Here is an 18,835-nt window from a genome sequence, read left to right as displayed (position 1 = left end):
TGCGGTAGGTACACTATATCAGAATGGTTAGGCTTATTATCATTTGTATTTGACATTAGTATGTGAGAAATGTTTTTACAGCAAATCAAAGGGACCCGATGTGAGTGAAAGCTGAACCGACTGATACTACTTTGAAGTGATATCTTCAAATTGTTGCAAATAGTTTTCTCATTTTTCGCATTATTGTGTCATTTCAAACCTCGCGCTTTCTCGGCAGTGGTCTAGCCCAAATTAATTCAAAATATATTGTGCATAATAGCATGTTACAACGCGATTAAAACGCGGTAATTGCAAAATCATGTCTTTCACGTCAAACAAGATAACAATGATTTTCGTTGGAACTGCAGGCGAACACGACATCGTTGGATGAGCAGTCAATTTCAGAACTGTCAAATCTTTTATTGGGTCATTTTAGTTTTTTTTCGACATGTTCGACCAAACCCTCTTTTTCCAAAATTGACATTTACTGTGTTATTATTATTGTTTGAGTTTGATCGTAACATTATGGGTTGTGTTCTTTTGCTAGGTTTTCATTAGATTTTAGGATAATTAGTTGTGAAAGGATAGGAATTAAAGTGAAAATTGGAAAACTCGAATGCATCTGCAATGTCTGATTTCAGTTCCGATCCAGAAAGTGGTCCAAGCTTCCAGACTGAGTCGGAAAGCGAACATGAGTCTGTATGGGGCGAGGTAAGTTATAAATAGTAGTAATTTATTACAACTCAAAATAAATTTTACTTATATTTCCGATTGCATTACTAAGGAAAAGGATCAAAAAGAAATCGATTACACGACAGCGGCAAAGGATATAATTTGCGAAGATGTGAATATTACAACTGAGAATGCTTTGAAACTCAATAGTGGTTATCATAATATGCTGAAGGTGCTAAAGAACAAACTGGAAATATTGCTTGCACACTGCCAGGAAAGGCAAGTTGAGATTGAGAAACAAATTGACGAATATCGAATTAGTAAAAAACCACTAACGGGCAAGGCCCGCACCTCCGGTTACATTTGTGGGCAACCGTATTTTAAAGATGAAGATTTGTATCCGGGGCCGCACAACGATGATTACCTCTATCGAAAGAACGTAAAGAAAGAGTTCTTTCCTTTGGACTTATTCGAAGTAACGGATACCAACTGGACGGTGAAGGACAAGATCAATATTCTGAAAGGCGTCAAGACACAAATTGTGGAGTTTATCGAGATGGAAAACCGGTTAAAGATTAAAAAGATTGGGAATGGTTTGGAAGCGGAAAGGTTACGCCGTGAGATTGCATCGTTGAAAGGCATGGACATAAACGATTTGTGGAATAAGGTGAAAAATTTCCATAATGAATATCCAGGGCAGAATTTTGGCATCGATTGGTTGCGAATTTCGAATGCCAACATCAGCGGTCGACATTCGGTTGAGGCTTGTATTGGCATTTGGAACAATTACATGCTACCTGGACTGGTGCGGGATGCTTGGAAAACTGAGGAAGAATCACTGCTGTTGGAAGCGGTGGAAGTGCACCGTCGTCAGGACTGGCATGCCATTGCGGAGAGTGTCCCCGGTCGGTCCCCATACCAATGTTTCGTTCATTATCAGACAACTTTTTCGGATTTGGCTCAGATTAAACACGACCGCTGGACAGATAAGGAAGATGCGCTTTTGGTACGGTTGGTGGAAGAAAATCGAATTGGATCGAACATTGTGTGGAACAAAGTCGTAGAGAAAATGCCCTTGCGAAATAAGATACAGTGCTACAATCGGTACATGTTCACGCTGATGAGGCCAACGAAGAACGCTAAATTTACTCCGGAAGAGGATTGCATCATCACTGCTTACGTGCAACAGTATGGTGATGATTTCCGATTTGTTCCTCCGAATTTGCTTCCCGGTAGATCGAACCGTCAGATTTGGGCGCGCTATAACCAAACGTTAAAGTATGTGAAAAAGCATTCGGGGTGGACAATCGAGGAAGACATGCGTCTGATGAATTTCATCAAAGAAAATCTTACCGACGAAGGGCCACGGAAAATCTCGTGGGCGGCATGCTCTAAGGTTTTGGGAAATCACTCGCGACTGAGTTGTCGGACACGGTATTACACCATCGAAAAGTTCCTGGAGAAAAATCCGAACGCCACGTTGGACGATGTCCCACGCAAAGACAAGAAACTGTCGACCCAAGTGACCAACGATAACTGGATGAGAACTATAATCGATATCCGAAACGAACCGAAGGTCGACGAACCGAGTGAACTGGAACAACCTTCCACTTCAGCCACGCCAGTTTCGAAGGTACAGAAAAAGTCTCGTAAGCTGTCGAATGTCACCCTGTCAAAAAATGGTCGTCCTTTTTCGAGTACACTAAAGTGTGTCTTCAAGAAGCAATTCTACGAGAAGATGAAATACTCGTTCCACTATTGTTTCAACGAACAAACCGAGATTACGGATAACTACAGAGTGTTTTGTAACAATAAAATTATATTTATGCTTCTCAACTGCGTGGTTTCCCCGGAGAAAATAAACAGTTTTAGTGAGTTGACACCAGCGGAGAAAACCCATCTGCAAAGCAGTATCACGATCCAAATTAATCCTTGTTGGGTCAATTTTCTGCGAAGTGCTATGTACTGCTTTTTGTTTCCGCCAAACTACAATACCATGCTTGGCTTGCGTGGGGTCGTTCTGAACGCCACATATCCCAAAGAGGAAACATCTAGTTTGGAAATCAAACAAGAATGTACCGACGAGGTGGGATACAATCATGCACTGGACACTTTTCGGGATCGTTTCCGTATGCTTTTCACTTGGACAATGTTGCTGGTTCGACAAAACCCTCGAGAGGCGGATTTCCGAAAAGATCCCGTTCATACCAACTCCCAAGCTGAAATGCCCTGTGAACTGTATGATTTTTCCGCTAAAATGATCGAAGAGCAACTATCCTTGGAGCAACTTTCAAAACTTCACAACAGTCCACGGTTACCGTACAAACGGATTCAAAAACCTACCGGTGACCAGCCGGTCTATGAAACAACAGTTTGTCTGGACCAACTTGATCTATACGGTAGACCATACCAGGATCAAGCTACCGAAGATAAAATTGACATGGTTTCAAACCAAACGATAAGCAACCCTCCACAACCCGAACCAGTTATCATCCCTGAAAGTGGAACCTCGTTAAAAGCCGGAGATATCAACTTCACATCTCAGCCATTGCCCGACTATAACAATGTACACTATAATTTGGTATTGACCCAAACACCGAACATTGAGTCGACCATCCACAGTACAATGTCCGATCAACTTCTGCCATTCACAAATAAAGTCGAACATACCACGAACCATATGGATCTTGTCAAGCAAATTACTGTTATTGATCCGGAACACCTTCCAGTGGCTCGAGCACCGATCGAATCATCAGAACAATTTGCATTGCCACAACCACCATCACAGACAGCAATTGCGTTGTGTGCTGAATCAATCCAAATGGCAGTGGGTGGAGACGGAAAAGTTGATGAACATGCCATCGGGGATGAAACGTATCCCAGTGAGACGGATAATAATGGCAGTGACTATGAGTCTGACGATCCACAGCCACAGCCGGCAGCAGAAGTACTCTCGGGGGTCGAACCAGAAGCGAATGCAATTAGTGAAGGTAATATAAGTTTTTTTCCTATTTTTATTTGGGTATTCGCTGAGTGGGATTAGACGTGAAAGTGTACAGTCTCTATTCCTTCTTGGATTCTTACTCGGTGAAAAGTGCTTATCTAATTTTTTCTCTCTTTGTTTAATGCAGTGATTCCCAAACTGGTCCCTACAGCCCACTAGTAGGCTTTAGCTACTTTTCAGTGGGTAGTAAACTCAAAAAATCTGTCTGAGAAAGGCCCTGAGTAAAATGTATTCAAGACAAATTTATATAGACAAGTGGATAATATATCATTGCGAAAAACAATTCCATTCCAATCTATCAGTTACAAAAAAATGATGTGATTAGTGCATCTTTCAATTCCTGTCAGATTTGTGAAAAAAGTAAACGAAAGTAAGAAGATGAAAATTTAGGTGCTGTTACGACCAACAATTGATCAAATAAGAATGAGTAAAAATAGTTTCAATGTTTCATTGGGAATTCATATCATGTCTACATTCCAAATTCAATTCATACAAAATACAGAAAAAACAGGTCCACTTTATCAGAATCTAGATGGTCAGAATGATTTTCAGAGTTCGAATCCAAAATCTTGTTCAGAATCCTGAGGTCAGATCCAGAATTCAGATTCATGTTCGGAATTCAGGTCCAGAATCCTGCTTCCCGGTTCAGAATTAAGGTTCAGATTTAAAATTTCTGTCAGGATTTCAGACCCAGAATCTAGGTCTATAACCCAGGTCCAAAATGCAGGCCTTGAATTTGAATCCCGATTATTTCTCATGAATCCAGGTTCATGTTCTGAAACTAGGTCCAGAATTCAGGTGAAGAGTCAAGGTTCAGGATCTAGTTTCAGGTTCAAAAATTCTGTCAGAAGCGGATCCGGGGTCAGAATTCTGGCCCAGAACCAAAGTCCAAGTCCAGGTTGAAAATTAAATTTCAGAATACAGATGCAGAATTCAGATTCAGGTAAAAATCTCTGTCAATAATTTTGGTCCAGAATTGGAGTCCAATTTCAGAATTCAGATCCAGACTAACAATACCAGTCCAGAATCGAAGTCCCGATCTTAGGTTCAGAATTCAGATTCTGCACTCAGATCACAAATTCATGTTCAGAGGTTAGGTTTAGTTACTCAATTCAGATCCAGGTTCTGAGTTCCAATGATAGTACGGAATTCTGGTCTGGAATTAAGATCTTGGCTTAAAATCCATGTACAGAATTCAGGTTCAGATTCAGAATCCAAATAAAGCATTCTGTATCAGGTTCAGAATACAGAAACAGGATTCAAGGTCAGAATGCAGGTCCAGAACTCAGATCCAGAAACCAGATCCTTAATCATGTTTCAAATTTTTAGCTTAGAATCCAAGTCCAGAGTTATGTTTCTGAATCCAGCTTTAGATTCAGAATCCATAATCAGGATCAAGTTCCAGGTTCACGATTCTGGTGCATTCTCAGTATCTCTGTCAAATTTTTTGAGTAAAAATCTTACTTGGAATTCTGAATCCAGCTCCAGATTTAGATCCGAAACCTTCATCGAGAGTTCAATCCAAGAAATCAGGTTCAGGTCTAGAATCCAAATCCATGCTCAGTATCCAAGTGTAGATTTCTGCATCAGGTTCATAAGCTCTGTCAGAATTCTGGTTCAAAGACCATATCCAAATTCAGTATTCAGAACCTTGTCAGATATCCAACTTCAGGGTCCTGGTTCAGAATCCTGGTCTAGATTTCGAATATCACACAATATGAATATCGACACTGCATATTATGGGATTTTTACTGAAAACTGCAAATGACTGAAAAGGCAAATGAAAGAAAAAACACAATTTTGAAACTACTGTCCCGGTTATGTCATTGACTGGACATGGATTTCGTTCTCATAGTTTGCAAGCGCAGCTGAGAGTGACAGTAATTTTTTGTCATTTTCGTCTATTTTTCAGTCAATGAAAATGACTTTTATTAGCTCTGGTTATGATATACAACGCAGAAGACTTCCCGGTAGAAAAGAACTTGGTGTTTGATCTGATTGTGCACGGTCGGTTGAGTTCACATTGTAGTTGATCCCCTGTGATCCAATTGCTCCTTCAAAAACTTAATTCCTCTACCAGTCGATCTCACTTTATTTCTCGGGTTGAGCAATGATATGTGAGGTTTTGTTGTTGTTTTGCTTACCCAATGTTTGAACGATAGGATCTTGAATTAACAATTAATTTCTGCCGCGTTGAGATTGGGAAGCAAAATATTATTTGTATCATTTTTATCTATTTTATATTTAAATCTCGTGCTAACTACAAAAATGTTGATTGTCGCAGAATTTTAATAATTTTTTTCTACTTGGTGGGCAGTTTAACGAATAATACATTTAAAATGGACATTCAACCAAAATGGTTTGGGAACCACTGGTTTAATGTTTCACTTATGGGATACAGGAAAACGTATTATTTATCGAAAAAGCACTTAATTTGTATTTAAATATGTGGCCACGTAAAAAAATGTTTTTTTTTTGGTAAATTCCCATCATTTGCCCCGGGCGCAACGTTTTTAGGGTGTGACAAAACAAATTTTGGTGGGGGACCTTTTTTGCTCGCTTTTCGCTGGTCAAATCGAGGAACCTTTTTTTGGTCGCTAAACACGCTCAGCACGTTGCGGACACGATTATCGAAATAACTGTCCCAGAAAGTATGGACGCAACCAAAAAAACGCTGCCAATGGTTCAGAATCTGTAATTTTTTATGGCTGCGTCCTGTTGTTTACACTTTTCTCTAACCACTTGCGCAGTTGTTTATTCGTTTTCATTAGTTTGTTTCGAAATGCGTGGACTTTCAGCAGAACAACGTCGAAAAATTGTGTACAAACAGTACACAGAACGCTGTGTGACTGTTACTGAGAAAGATAGCAAAAATAGAAGGAGTAAATAAAAAAGCCGTGCGAAATGCAATCAGGAAGTTCGGTGAGGATAACACCTTTGAGGATAAACCGAAAACGGGTCGAAAAAAAGGTCCTGCTAACCCTCAGTTGGATAAACGTATACTGAAGGCGTTCGAGCAAAAGAAGGAGGTTTCAGTTCGGGATGAGGCCAAAAAAGTGGGCACTTCGAAGTCAAATGTTCTTCGTGCTAAAGAACGTTTGAATCTTCGAACCTATAAGAAGCAGAAACAACTAAAACGTAGTCCGAAAAAAGAAGCATCGATCAGGCCGTGAGTTCCAAAGCTGTACAATACGATTCTTGCTGGAAATTTGAACTGCATGATCATGGACGACGAAACCTACGTGAAACTCGATTACAAATCCTTGCCAGGACCACAATATTATACGGTGCGAGAAGAGTAAGTGTTAAACCAGTCCGAGACATCGATCGAAGTCGAAAAATTTGGTAAGAAATCTATGGTCTGGCAAGCAATTTGTAGCTGCGGTAAGATTTCGAAACCCTTCATCAACACTGCTTCAATGAACAGCGAAATATACATCAAGGAATGTTTACCAAACACGACTTCTACCCATGATTCGAAGCCACATCTTGCCTCTTGCCAGATCTTGCCTCTTGTCACTACTCGAAATCAACGGTAGAATGGTATACTACCAAAAATGTCTCTTTCGTCTCAAAAGACATGAATTCACCAAATTAATCACAACTTCGACCAATTGAGGAATTTTGGGCATTAACGAAGGCACATCTTAGAAAACATGTCTCGGCAGCCGACACCATTCAACAGTTCGAAAATGATTGGAAAAAAGTGTCAAAACTTGTCGCCAAGAAATCTGTACGGAATTTAATGAGGAACGTTCGCAAGAAGGTGCGCCAGCTAGTCTACAATGGCTAAGTAGCAAATGTTGAGAATAATATTCTGTTGTAGTCTAATATTATCAGTATATCGAATAAAATTTGAATATCTAACACTTGTGAATTATTTACAGCGAAATCAAAGTGCGTCCATACTTTCTGGGACAGTCTTTATATAGTGTCAACCTTTTATACTTACCCAGTAGGTAATGCAGAAATCTCGTAGTAACCCGTATTCTTGGTTGAGAGATGCTTTGGTATACAGCGAGGATTGAGAGACAGATGATCCCCTCATATCTTCGTTCATGTATTTATTGTTGTTATACAGTGGCGTAACTAGGATAATGATCGCCTGGGATAGAGAAAAACATGCCCCCTCTCTTGCTACGTTTAAATGCGTGTGCTCACCAGTGCAGTAAAACTTCATTCAATTCAATTGAAACTGAATGTAGAACACATTGACGATCTCTCTACTGCAGTAAACTTCACTCTCTGACACACACATTGTTTGCTGACGGCCCGAACGGGCAGCATTCAGTTCATCACTCGTTTTTCTTCAATCGAGGCTCAGTTTAACCACCGTCAGTTGATCTCTTGAAGTAACAAAATATCTTTTTCAATAGTGTGAGAGCGGCCTTCAAATGGGGTTCATGTAAACATTCGAATTGGTTCAAGAAAATAAATGATAGACAAACCAGATGGCTGAAATATCAATCACAGAATACACATAAATTAATTGTTTCCTCCTTCATTTTTCATTTTTAATACTTTACTCCATTTAAAATTCTATTCGTTCGAAGTTGCTTACTACCAAGAGCGAAGGCATTGACGCAGGTAGACTACTTTGTGGCTTTTGCTCAGTGCAAGCAAAACTTCGAATGACTAGGTAACACGTCTATTCAACTGACGATGAATCCTGGGAGCTTCACTTGAAAATGGCAGCAAAAGTCAAATGAATTAGTAGGGATATGCTGACGGTAGGCGGCCATAAATTTCATTTTCATCTTATATTATTCGATTGAAAATGAAATTTTATTGCGCTGGTGCTCACACCTATCCGGCATGGTTTCGTGCCGGGCAAGTGTGAATATACGCATTGAAACCACTCTCCTGCTATGGAAGCTGGTTCCTGAAACCAGACTTCCCAAATGTACCGCCGCGCGACATTATTATTGAGGATGTCATGCTACTCTTTCCATGACAGCCTTGTGATAGGTTTCATCACGACAGCCCTTAGACAAATAGTTCTGTACAGCCAACGTTGCCGTCATTCACTTCGTTCGACAGTTCATTCCATCGTAAGACATTTTGTCATGGTCCACGACAGCCGAAGAAGCATGAAGTTCTCGCTGTTGCGACAGTAAGCTTCGGGTATCAGTCACTGCGTTGTTTCTGTCGAGAGCAAAATATTACTCTCCCTTGACCAGGTCTGCGACAGTAACCGGTGCGGTTCAAATTTGTTGCTCTTGGTTTGCTATGAAGATTCGAGGCAAGCATGTGGGTTTTAGTTTTGCCTTTGGTGATTGCTTTGCGCAGCGGTTGATCATTGCGCATAGCAATCACCGTTGGTAGGGCATTGATAACAATATAATTGATAATTAATAATATACGAAACTCCTAATACGAAACGGATTGAAGAACGGACTTTGGTTTTAATGAAAGTTAATTTTTATATTTTGGTCGATCTTCTATGAATTGATAGATCGATTAATTAAAGAGCAATGTTTTTTAATAGCTGAGTCAGTTCGGCGTGCTCCTTTCAGGCAGTTTGCGGTCGGTTTGTGGGCTGTAACATTCATAGTGTATGCGCGTACTGATGTGCGTGGAGCATTATTTTCATCCTCTTTATCTCTTCCTTCAGGATAGTAAAGGCGCAATCGTTCCTTATATAAGAGTGTAAAAGCCAATTGAATCAGATTTTAGATTTATATGTTAACGGTAAATAAATGTTCGTAGCGAAAGATATGTTCAAATCAAAGATTCCGTATTCGATACTCGTTAGCGTTAGCTTTGCAGTCGACTTGTAAGTCTACGGGATTTTTGCATGGCCAGTGCTGCAATACTACGGACACTAAGAATTCTTTCAAGTCAGGAATGAAACATACAAAACCTGGCTCGTTAAGTTCGTTATACGTTGAACCACCAATCGAATAAAAACCTTGAGTGAAAAATTTGGAGTCGGAATTTGCAAGGCAAAAATCATCCAGAAACATCTTATTTTCAGGTACCGTACAACAAAGCTTTGAATGCAAAAACTGAATGAAAAATTCCGGTTCTTCAAAAAAATATGTTTCCAAGCGTGGAATGCAGCATGGTTGCCCGTAACAGATTCGAATGTTTATTTTGTTTTATTTAGAAAAAAAGTTTTAATTCCCCAAGTTATGTAATAATGTCTTTCTTGAGTAATGTGGTCTCAAGCTTTCCATACATATCAAGTTCTCTTCTATATATGAATAGTATGGTGTTTCTATTACCCTGGAATATATTCCAAAAAAAAATCGGATATAGTACGGTTACTTATATGATATAGGGTTGTGCTGATAATCTGCTGAATCATTTTCTTCCTGTTATGCACAGAATTATCTTATTTCCAGAAACAGCATATTAACTATTACATTATTTTGGTCATAGCTACCAGAAGTTCGCGACTTTTACACACGTTGAAACTGTCACTTTACATTGTAAAATTTAAAACTCGGTTAAAGCGTATCTTTCATCAAGTAGAAGCTTGTGTCAGTATATTTTGAAATCTTTAACTTAATGTCGTTGTTTACCACAAAACTTGCTATAAAAGTAACTGAGGCCCAAATTTATATCTACAGTTAAAAGGACAATTTCATGTAAACTTCTAGAAGTATCTCAATCATTTCCTTTATGTGCTTTTACGCTCAATCCAATTTTGGAAATGTAGATGTTGCAATCACGAGCCGCACGCAGAAGAAGATGCGGTGCATTGAAATTTCAAACAGCACATCCAGTTTATATGCGCTCGCTACAATTCTCGTACACATTTTTCGTTTTCTGTTTGAGTCGACTCTCACGCCCTCACGGAAAAGGAAAGTTATTCGTGAATAGCAAAGCGAACTATTGAATTTAATTCGGATCCGACTTCCGCAGTTAAAAGTCTAATAATGTCGAAAATTTTCTAAAATCTAATTGCCTTAGTAGCTTGTGTCTGCATTTAAAAAAAATCAAACGTTTGGAACTATAAATATTGTAACTAAATAGTCAAACTTTCTGAGAGCCGAGTTCTTTGCACATATTTAACAGTTTTCTTTCTAAAAAGAAATTATGTTCTGAAAAATGTAGGTGTAAATCCCCGGTGAACAATTAAGTTTGAAACCGGGAATAAATAAAAGATATAATGAAAATAATAATAATAATAATAATAATAATAATAATAATAATAATAATAATAATAATAATAATAATAATAATAATAATAATAATAATAATAATAATAATAATAATAATAATAATAATGATAATAATAATAATAATATTGTAGCAGTCATTTCCGACCCTAAGAAACTCATTGTTTTAGTTATCCTAGGAGAAACAGAATTTAAGAGCTGTATATGACACGAATTTGTCTTTCATTTATTTAAAATTCAAAAATTAAATTTTTAAATTCCCAGTTTTGGTACTGATCATCCCTTAATTTCGAAACAAGAAGTCGAATATGGATGAAACTAAATGGAAGGCTTTTAATTAAATGATTTGCGATGATTAAATGATTTGCGATGAAAATTTCTTCTTAACTTTTCTTCACATAAACAACCATCTGTTGAACTACTTTTTATCTGCGAGCTCCCCCAATCAACTTCATGGTTGCGGACCCTGTATTTGTGTAGATGGTACTAAAAGATCTACCACCTCAACGAAAAAGAGCTCAATTACAAGGTCCGGGGAGTACTTAGAAACTTGCAATGAGAGCAAAGGGAAAGTCAATTTAAGCCGCAATGAAGCTATATTAATAGGCACTGAATTCCATAAAAAAACTTATAAACTTATTTTTCTAGTTTTGTGATATTTATGAAAACAAAAGAGGTTTATTGAAGATCTGTTCTCAAAGGTAGTAACAAATTAAGAACTCAACGTTTTTTATATTCTCATTCCTTCAACTGCTGGCAAAACCTATGTGAATGTTAAATGAACAACTAAATTTAAGCTATTTTAAATAAATTTAAGCTATTAGTTGATTGATTCCTATGTGGAAAAGAACAATTGAGAATACTAAATTTGTAACAAAGTTTGGGGTAAACCAAAAAATTTGATGCTTTTGGGAAAAATAATGGTTTCATTATATTTTTCTTTTTAAAACACTTTTAGCGAAAATCTGAAAGCACATGTTCACATATAAACATAAAAGTTGCCCATTCAATTTTATGGTCGAAAACTATTCAAAGTGCACCAAACATCTTATTTGGGTTCAGAGTATCATATTCTATAGTTTCAACGAAATCGGTGAGGCACGGGTACCAAAGTGTGCCGACTATTGGTGGAGTAACGTTAAATACACTACATAATTAATTAGTTGTGAAAAGTAGCTACGATTCGATCCAAAAATCAAACGTCATTATTCAGAATAAGGGTGCATAAGACATTTTCGGAGTATTGTTAATGAATGGAAGTGTATCTGTTTCTTTAGGAATAAGAAGGAAGCAGTAAGGATCAATACTTTAGAAATTCATATATACATATGAGCCGTTACACAAAACTCAGTGTTTATCTTTTAATATTCGTTAGTTATTAAAATTCATTGCCTTCGCCGACAGTATATATAAATCTAAAACAATTTCTTTATTTCACAATGGTATTGTAATGAAACGTTACTAAAGTTTCCTGCAAAGGTAATCCCAACAACGCAATCGTATGTACTAGTACCATTTCATTGAGGCAGCCGAAATAGTGCGAGCGCACTATGACCCACGGCTCGTCTCCAGAAACAGCCGGTTCATTGCTTCAAGAGACATTGATGAGACAGCCGGCTTGCGACAGCCCTTCGTAACAGTAATGCCCTTAAAATCAAAGGATGTCTTCGATTTTCAAAGGCTGTCTCCGTAACATTTTATGCGAATGAGCGAACAGAAAGAAACAGGATACAAACAGCCCGTTCGGTTTGACTACTCTCCGGATAGAATACTCTCATCAATCTGGCGAGTACAAACTGTCTCAGTGACAGCATTCATTTAGGCATGCGAGCGCTGTTGCCATTACAGTTCGGCGTATGCTTCACACATATTGTAGACTGGGCTTTCGACTTTGCGCTCCGACAGTTCATGCTATCTCGTGGCGGATGTCATTGAAAAGCAGTACTGCTGGGAAGCCTGCCTGAAACCGACGCATTTTGTTTTGGTGGCGTTGTTTTCAACAATATTTTAAGCTACGTTCATACCATACAATCAAACCACACTGGTGTCAAAAGTTAATTTCTTCAAACCCAATATAAATATAACTCTTGTCTAGTATTCTCTACAAAACAAGTAATTTGACCTCTTTTTGAATAAGAAAACAGGTGGTTTGTTATAGTTTGATTATATTCCAGTGTGGTTTGATTTGAGCTTAAAATATTGTTGACAACAACGCCACCAAAACAAAATGCGTCGGTTTCAGGAACCAGCTTCCACAGCAGGAGAGTGTGTGGAAGAATATTGATGTCCGTGCAAGGAACTGTACCGACACTGAACTGATCCGAAATAGATTGAATAGACTTTAACACATCACACGGCAGAACTTTACAACATTCTCTGCAACAAAGGATTCTTCTTTCTTCTTCTTCTTCACTTCTGGTGGCGTCACCTCACTTGAGATGACGCCGATTGATGGCACAGCGATTTAGCTATATTGCCAGTTAGCTTTCGTTTATAGTCCAATGGACTTTCTTTTCACTGGACTACAAGTGAAACCCTCGCTATGTGACAACGTGGAGTCACCGAAGTACGGATGAAAATCCTTTCTTTCTCGCGAAATACTCGAATTTTCACCGCACTAACACGATACGACGTGTTCACTCGTTGAGGGTTTCACCGGAAGTGGAATTCTTCTTTCGGTGGTGAATCTGTAAAAGTCAAATACTCTAAGATTTTTAGTTACAACGTGCACTAATTTTCCTTCCCTTCCCAAGTAGATTATTAGTACACAGAGATCGGCACGGTCGGTCTTCAATGCTTTGCTCTTTACGTGACTATGAAGTCCTTTGTGAAACGATAGAACTCAATTAACATTATTATCTTTCAGCACTAGTCGATTCCACGGTTACGACAACCTCTAGTGAAACAAACTCAATAGCAGCTGATACAACAGCAGATTCAGACACCAAAGAAAACGAGACTGATAACGAATCGCTTAGTTTGGCCGATTTATCACACGTTACCCATGTGTCCACTGTAAGTGACTATGTGATTGAGAAATTAGAAGAACCGACAATAGTCGACTCTCCAAAGCTGTTGGACGAACCATTAGATCTACACATTGGCAACGTGAGAAGTAAACAACAAGAAGAAGAACTCTCATTGAAATCCAATGAACCATCATTGTTTTGTTCAGAGTCGGATTTAGGTGATTCCTCGGAATCAACAGCTAATGCCGAGAGTCCATCACGTCTGGAATCGGATGACCACGAAGAGTTAGTGAAAGTACCTAGAAAGACCTACGGCAGAGTGAGTCGGGGCCCTAGTAAACAAAAAGATAACGAAATATCGCGTAACAAATCCGATCGGTGGTGGCGCTGGGTGCATGTTGATGAGACAAATCCTGACGATGTAAATCTACACCGTGAATTGTGGGAAATGAGTGATCCGTTCAGGGAACGTTTCAGGCAACTCCGATTGCCGGAATGTGATGAGAAAAAGGATGAAATAATTGTAATTGATGACGATGAGGTTGAAATCAAAGAAGAACCACCGGAACTGCAAGAAACTGAACAAGTTGTCAACAAAGTAGAAGACACAAATGATGACACCGTAGATGAATCTTGCATTCAGCAAATAATTCAAACTGCTAGTAATATTTTGCGTATCACAGAAACGTACAAATTATTGAACCCAAACCCAGAGCCGGCCTACTCTGATTTTTCTCAACCACATTCTGAACAAGCGGTGCAAGATTTTTCTACAATGAGAAAATCTGGCTCTTTAATCGTTCAGACGCCCTCTAGAATCTTCGATGAGCAGACCAATTGCTATTACTATGTAGACGAAATCAAAGAGGACTGCACAAACGATGTCGATGCACCAGTGGTAGAAATTCCACAATTGACACCGGATAGACCGATGCAGTCCAACCTGGATGAAATTTTAGAAAGCTCTTTAAGCATGACTTATCAAAATGTACCTGAATTTGAAGCACCCCGACGCGTATTAACCCTTCCAAGAGAAACCACCCCCACCACCGAATCATTTCAGGCTTACCCGCTACACACAATACCGCTAATTTTGCCTAACACGTACAGCAGAAAAAAAATTAAAAACTGTAAGTATGGATTTTTGGTTGAAGATTTGTAGGGGATGTAACCATTATTGATTTTTTCAGTGCCTCCATCTAAATCTCAACAAATCGAGTCCCGCATTATGGAACACCCAGCATCAGAGGTACCGAAAAGACGACAACCAAAACGGCCACCACGAGACCAAACTAAAATCTCACCAGAACAACAAGAGCAAGCCCTGTCCCTGTTGGACGCCCTTTACCGAAAACCTCGACTGCCACCAATTGCTGTGAATAAATCGCCTACTTCTGCCACGATGGTGGACCGTGAGACTGACAAGTGTGTTTTAACATCCACGTCAGCAATAACTAATCACATCCCAAAGAATACTCCACTTTGCACCTTAGGGCAGTCCCCAAAAAGACCTCCCAGCAAATCACCGGAGAAACGACCTACAAAACGCAACAAAATATGTCGGAGGATTCTCTCACCAGCAGACATAAAGCCAGAATTTAATCACGATGAATTTTTGGAGCGATTAGATGAATCCATCGATGCAGTAGATTTCATTGATGCGTTGAATAGAATGAATAGACGTGTTAAAGTAGAAGAGAAGGAATATGAAGATGATGATGATGATGATCATTATGATGATGACGATGATGATGATTGCTCAAATGATGAGCAACATCATTCAAACGTTGAGGATCGGTTGACAGAAGAAGACTCTGATTATATTGATCGAACCCCACTAACATCGGAAAGTTCAAAGCGAGGAATGGCTCCTAAACAAACATCTTCTACCGTCACACAACAGATGGTTAAGACCATCATCGAAAGCACTACCGGCCGACCTTCCATGGATGTGCATTTCAAAATTGCCGGTATTACTATAAAGAAAGTACAACACAAATGATGCACTGGAAAAATACTAATAAATAAAAACTACTCACAGAGTACAGACATCCGAACTAAAACTTACTTACCTATTAATACTACCGCAGCAACAGCAGGCTTGAGTAGAGCGCGCAAAAACGATTACAGGAAGCGTCAAATCTCTCTCCTAAGTCTTAATAAGACTGTTAATTACTTATGGCAAAACTTTGAGAAAAAAATTGAGAAACAGAGAAAATTATCTGATCGCTGGCGAATAAGTTTTTTTTTGAAACTATGAAAAGTATACCCCAAAAATCTGTTTTAATCTATCTAGTGGTGTGTTGATACCTCATGTGAATTGTATTCTTAGCAATATTACTGTCGTATTATTGAAAAAACTGCTCATTAAATAGAAACAGGGAAGTTTGTTCGGGTGCAAACTAGCAAAGCCTAAAAATCGAAATGTTTTCCAAAAACAGAAGATTTTTGCCATTCTCATATAGAAAGTTTATGCAATCACTGTGAAAACCGACTTTTTAACTGATCGTCGAGTACGCAAAATGTCTGTGTGTATATGTCACGTTTTTTTGAACTAATTTTTCTCGGAGACGGCTGAACCGATTTTCACAAACTTAAATTCAAACCAAAGGTCTTATAGTCCCATACAAAATTTTTGAACTTTGTTTGGATCCGACTTACGGTTCTAGAGTTACGGGGTAAAATGTGCAAAAAATGAAAATATGTGTACTGACTTTTCTCAGAGATAGCGTGACCGATTTTTAAAAAAAAACCTCATTCAAATGATTGGTTTTATGGTTCTACACAAAACATCTGAATTTTATGTGGATCCAACTTCCTGCTCGAGAATTATAGAGTGATTAGTGCAAAAATTCCAATTTCAAATTACTTATTCACTTTTCTCATAGATGGCGTGACCGATTTTTACAAACTTAGATTCAAATGAATTGTTTTACGGTCCCATACAAAACTTCTAAATTTTCATCCATTTATGACTTCCAGCTCCGGAATTATAGGATAAAGTGCATTAAAAATTTTATACCATCACTAAAGAAGCGAAAAAAATTTAATAAATCGGCCTCAAGTTAGTTAGTTAGTTGTTTATTTTAGCCCGGATTTAACCTATCAATCATTCACCGGGGGAAGAAACCGGCCTCAAAATTACTCCAATCGGTAATTATTATCAGGAGACAGCTGCAGCGCCCTTAGCAAACTTTCCTTCGAACTTGCTAGTATTGTAGAAAAAGTAGGGAGCCGTGAAGGAATAGCAACATTGCAAGAACAGCAACCCAGTCGTGAAGGAAATACTCGTCACCTTACAGGCAAGCCTTCACGTCAGCGTAAACGCGACGAGCAATAACAAAAATATCTTTTCACGGGCACCGGTCACTGTCATTGACATTGTGGCAGTGGTTTCGGTTCGCGGCTCTCGGAAATTTTGATAGAACTTCGGGAGAAAGTCGGATGAACTTTCTACTTACAATCACAAGCTCGGCTTGTCCTAAAATCTTCGGGCTTTACCGAAAGTAAATGTTAGGAGCTTAAAAACCCATAGTTGGGAAGAATTAGGAGTTAGTTCAGTTGTAAAGAGTGCGCGGTAATAGCCGTTAGTCTCGGGCGACGGCCCGTAGACAAATTAATGAGTCGTTATTAAGTGAGTCAGTATCTAGCCATTAATCGGAGTTGTTGCACAATTAATCAGTTCCGAAGTGATAACGTGATACGCGATAACCGATCGTGACTAGCGAGTTCAACAAATTGGCAATCACACCAGATCTCACCAGAAGAAAAACAATCAATCAATTAACGTCTGTTATAAAAGATTAGGAAGGTAGCCAAATATTAGTGAAGAAAATACAGAAAAAGAGAAAAAACGGATTATTGACAAAGAATGTTACGATTTTTCGTGTAGATCAGAAAGAAACATCCTTCTTCGGTATTTTCCTCCCACCGCCGCTCGGCCGGAAACAACGAGGCGTTTGCACAGCCAAACGAACCGATTTCGGTTATTCTTTCGAGAATAGAAGAAACTTTTTTCAAAGACCACAGTATTACATATGATAGTATGATTGTTATGAAAAAGGCATCATTACACCATTGGGATTAATTATTTCATGGGACCAGGTATATCCGAAGTCGGTTCGTATGGTCATATTTTTGCTCATTCAGTGTGACGAATACTTGTAGCCGTCTCTTGGGTAAAACGACAAGTTTTTTTCGCTTTGCTTCGATTGTACTGATATGTGATTTGAACAGTATGGAAGTTGTCTTTTACACTTATGGAAAAAGTGTGAAAAGTGTTCAAATTGTTTTAGTTAGAATATTTCTATACTTTGTAATAGTTCCGGAACGTTTTGAAAGATCGCGACTAATAGTCGAGTAGGTGGCCGTAGTGAGCTCCTTTTTTCCAACGTATAGCAAATTTAAAATTTACTCAGGATTTTGAAAAAAAAATTGTTTGAGCCTGTATATCTGTGACTGTATATCTGTGAATCGTGATAAATCTTACCATCTGAAAATGTTTACCACAGAAAACAGATATACACACTCAAATAAAAATTCACGTTCGATTCACTTGAAAAATCACGTAAACTGGTTTCAAATGTCAAATTGAATATTTTACGTCACGAAAATGAATGTTATACGAGCATCCTCTGAAATGAATAGAGTCATCACATAAGGTTTACGTGAATTGACCAAACGTCAAACAATCTACGTGAATTTCCAGTGTGAAAAACTCGATTTTGAAAATGGCGAACAGTGGCTCTCAAAGTGTGAGTAGTGTAAATCTTTGCGAGAAATGTTATTTAATTACAATTTTTACTACATCGATCGGTTCATTCCAGTATGAAAGTTTCCATGTGTTCGATTGGATCGAGTGCCTGCACTAAAAAAAAATCAACACGTTAGCCTTATGTGAAAAAACACGTAGATTCCAAAAATGGCTTTGTCATCGGAGTTTACGTGATCTTTTTAACAACCAGCGGATCATGATTGAATATGAAATGAACCATATGTCAGAATTATTGCTGTTGTCACATACATTTTATGTGGCACGCACTTACTTGAATTCATTTTGTCATGTTCATTTTGTGCTTGCAATA

At 38.5% G+C, this 18,835-nt stretch overlaps 1 protein-coding gene across 1 annotated transcript; it reads left to right on the top strand.

Annotated features, from left to right (window-relative positions):
• The first annotated feature begins 494 nt into the window (after window positions 1-494).
• LOC131428184 (uncharacterized) lies at window positions 495-17,600 on the top strand. Its single transcript, XM_058591906.1, has 4 exons — window positions 495-690; window positions 764-3,641; window positions 13,649-14,881; window positions 14,942-17,600. Exons 1-4 carry the CDS (start codon window positions 607-609, stop codon window positions 15,751-15,753), a joined length of 5,007 nt encoding a protein of 1,668 aa, XP_058447889.1. The 5' UTR covers window positions 495-606; the 3' UTR covers window positions 15,754-17,600.
• Window positions 17,601-18,835: the final 1,235 nt, after the last annotated feature.

Source organism: Malaya genurostris, chromosome 2 (assembly GCF_030247185.1).
Source record: "Malaya genurostris strain Urasoe2022 chromosome 2, Malgen_1.1, whole genome shotgun sequence".
Lineage (NCBI taxonomy): Eukaryota > Metazoa > Arthropoda > Insecta > Diptera > Culicidae > Malaya > Malaya genurostris.
This window is presented reverse-complemented; position numbering and strand designations above follow the sequence as displayed.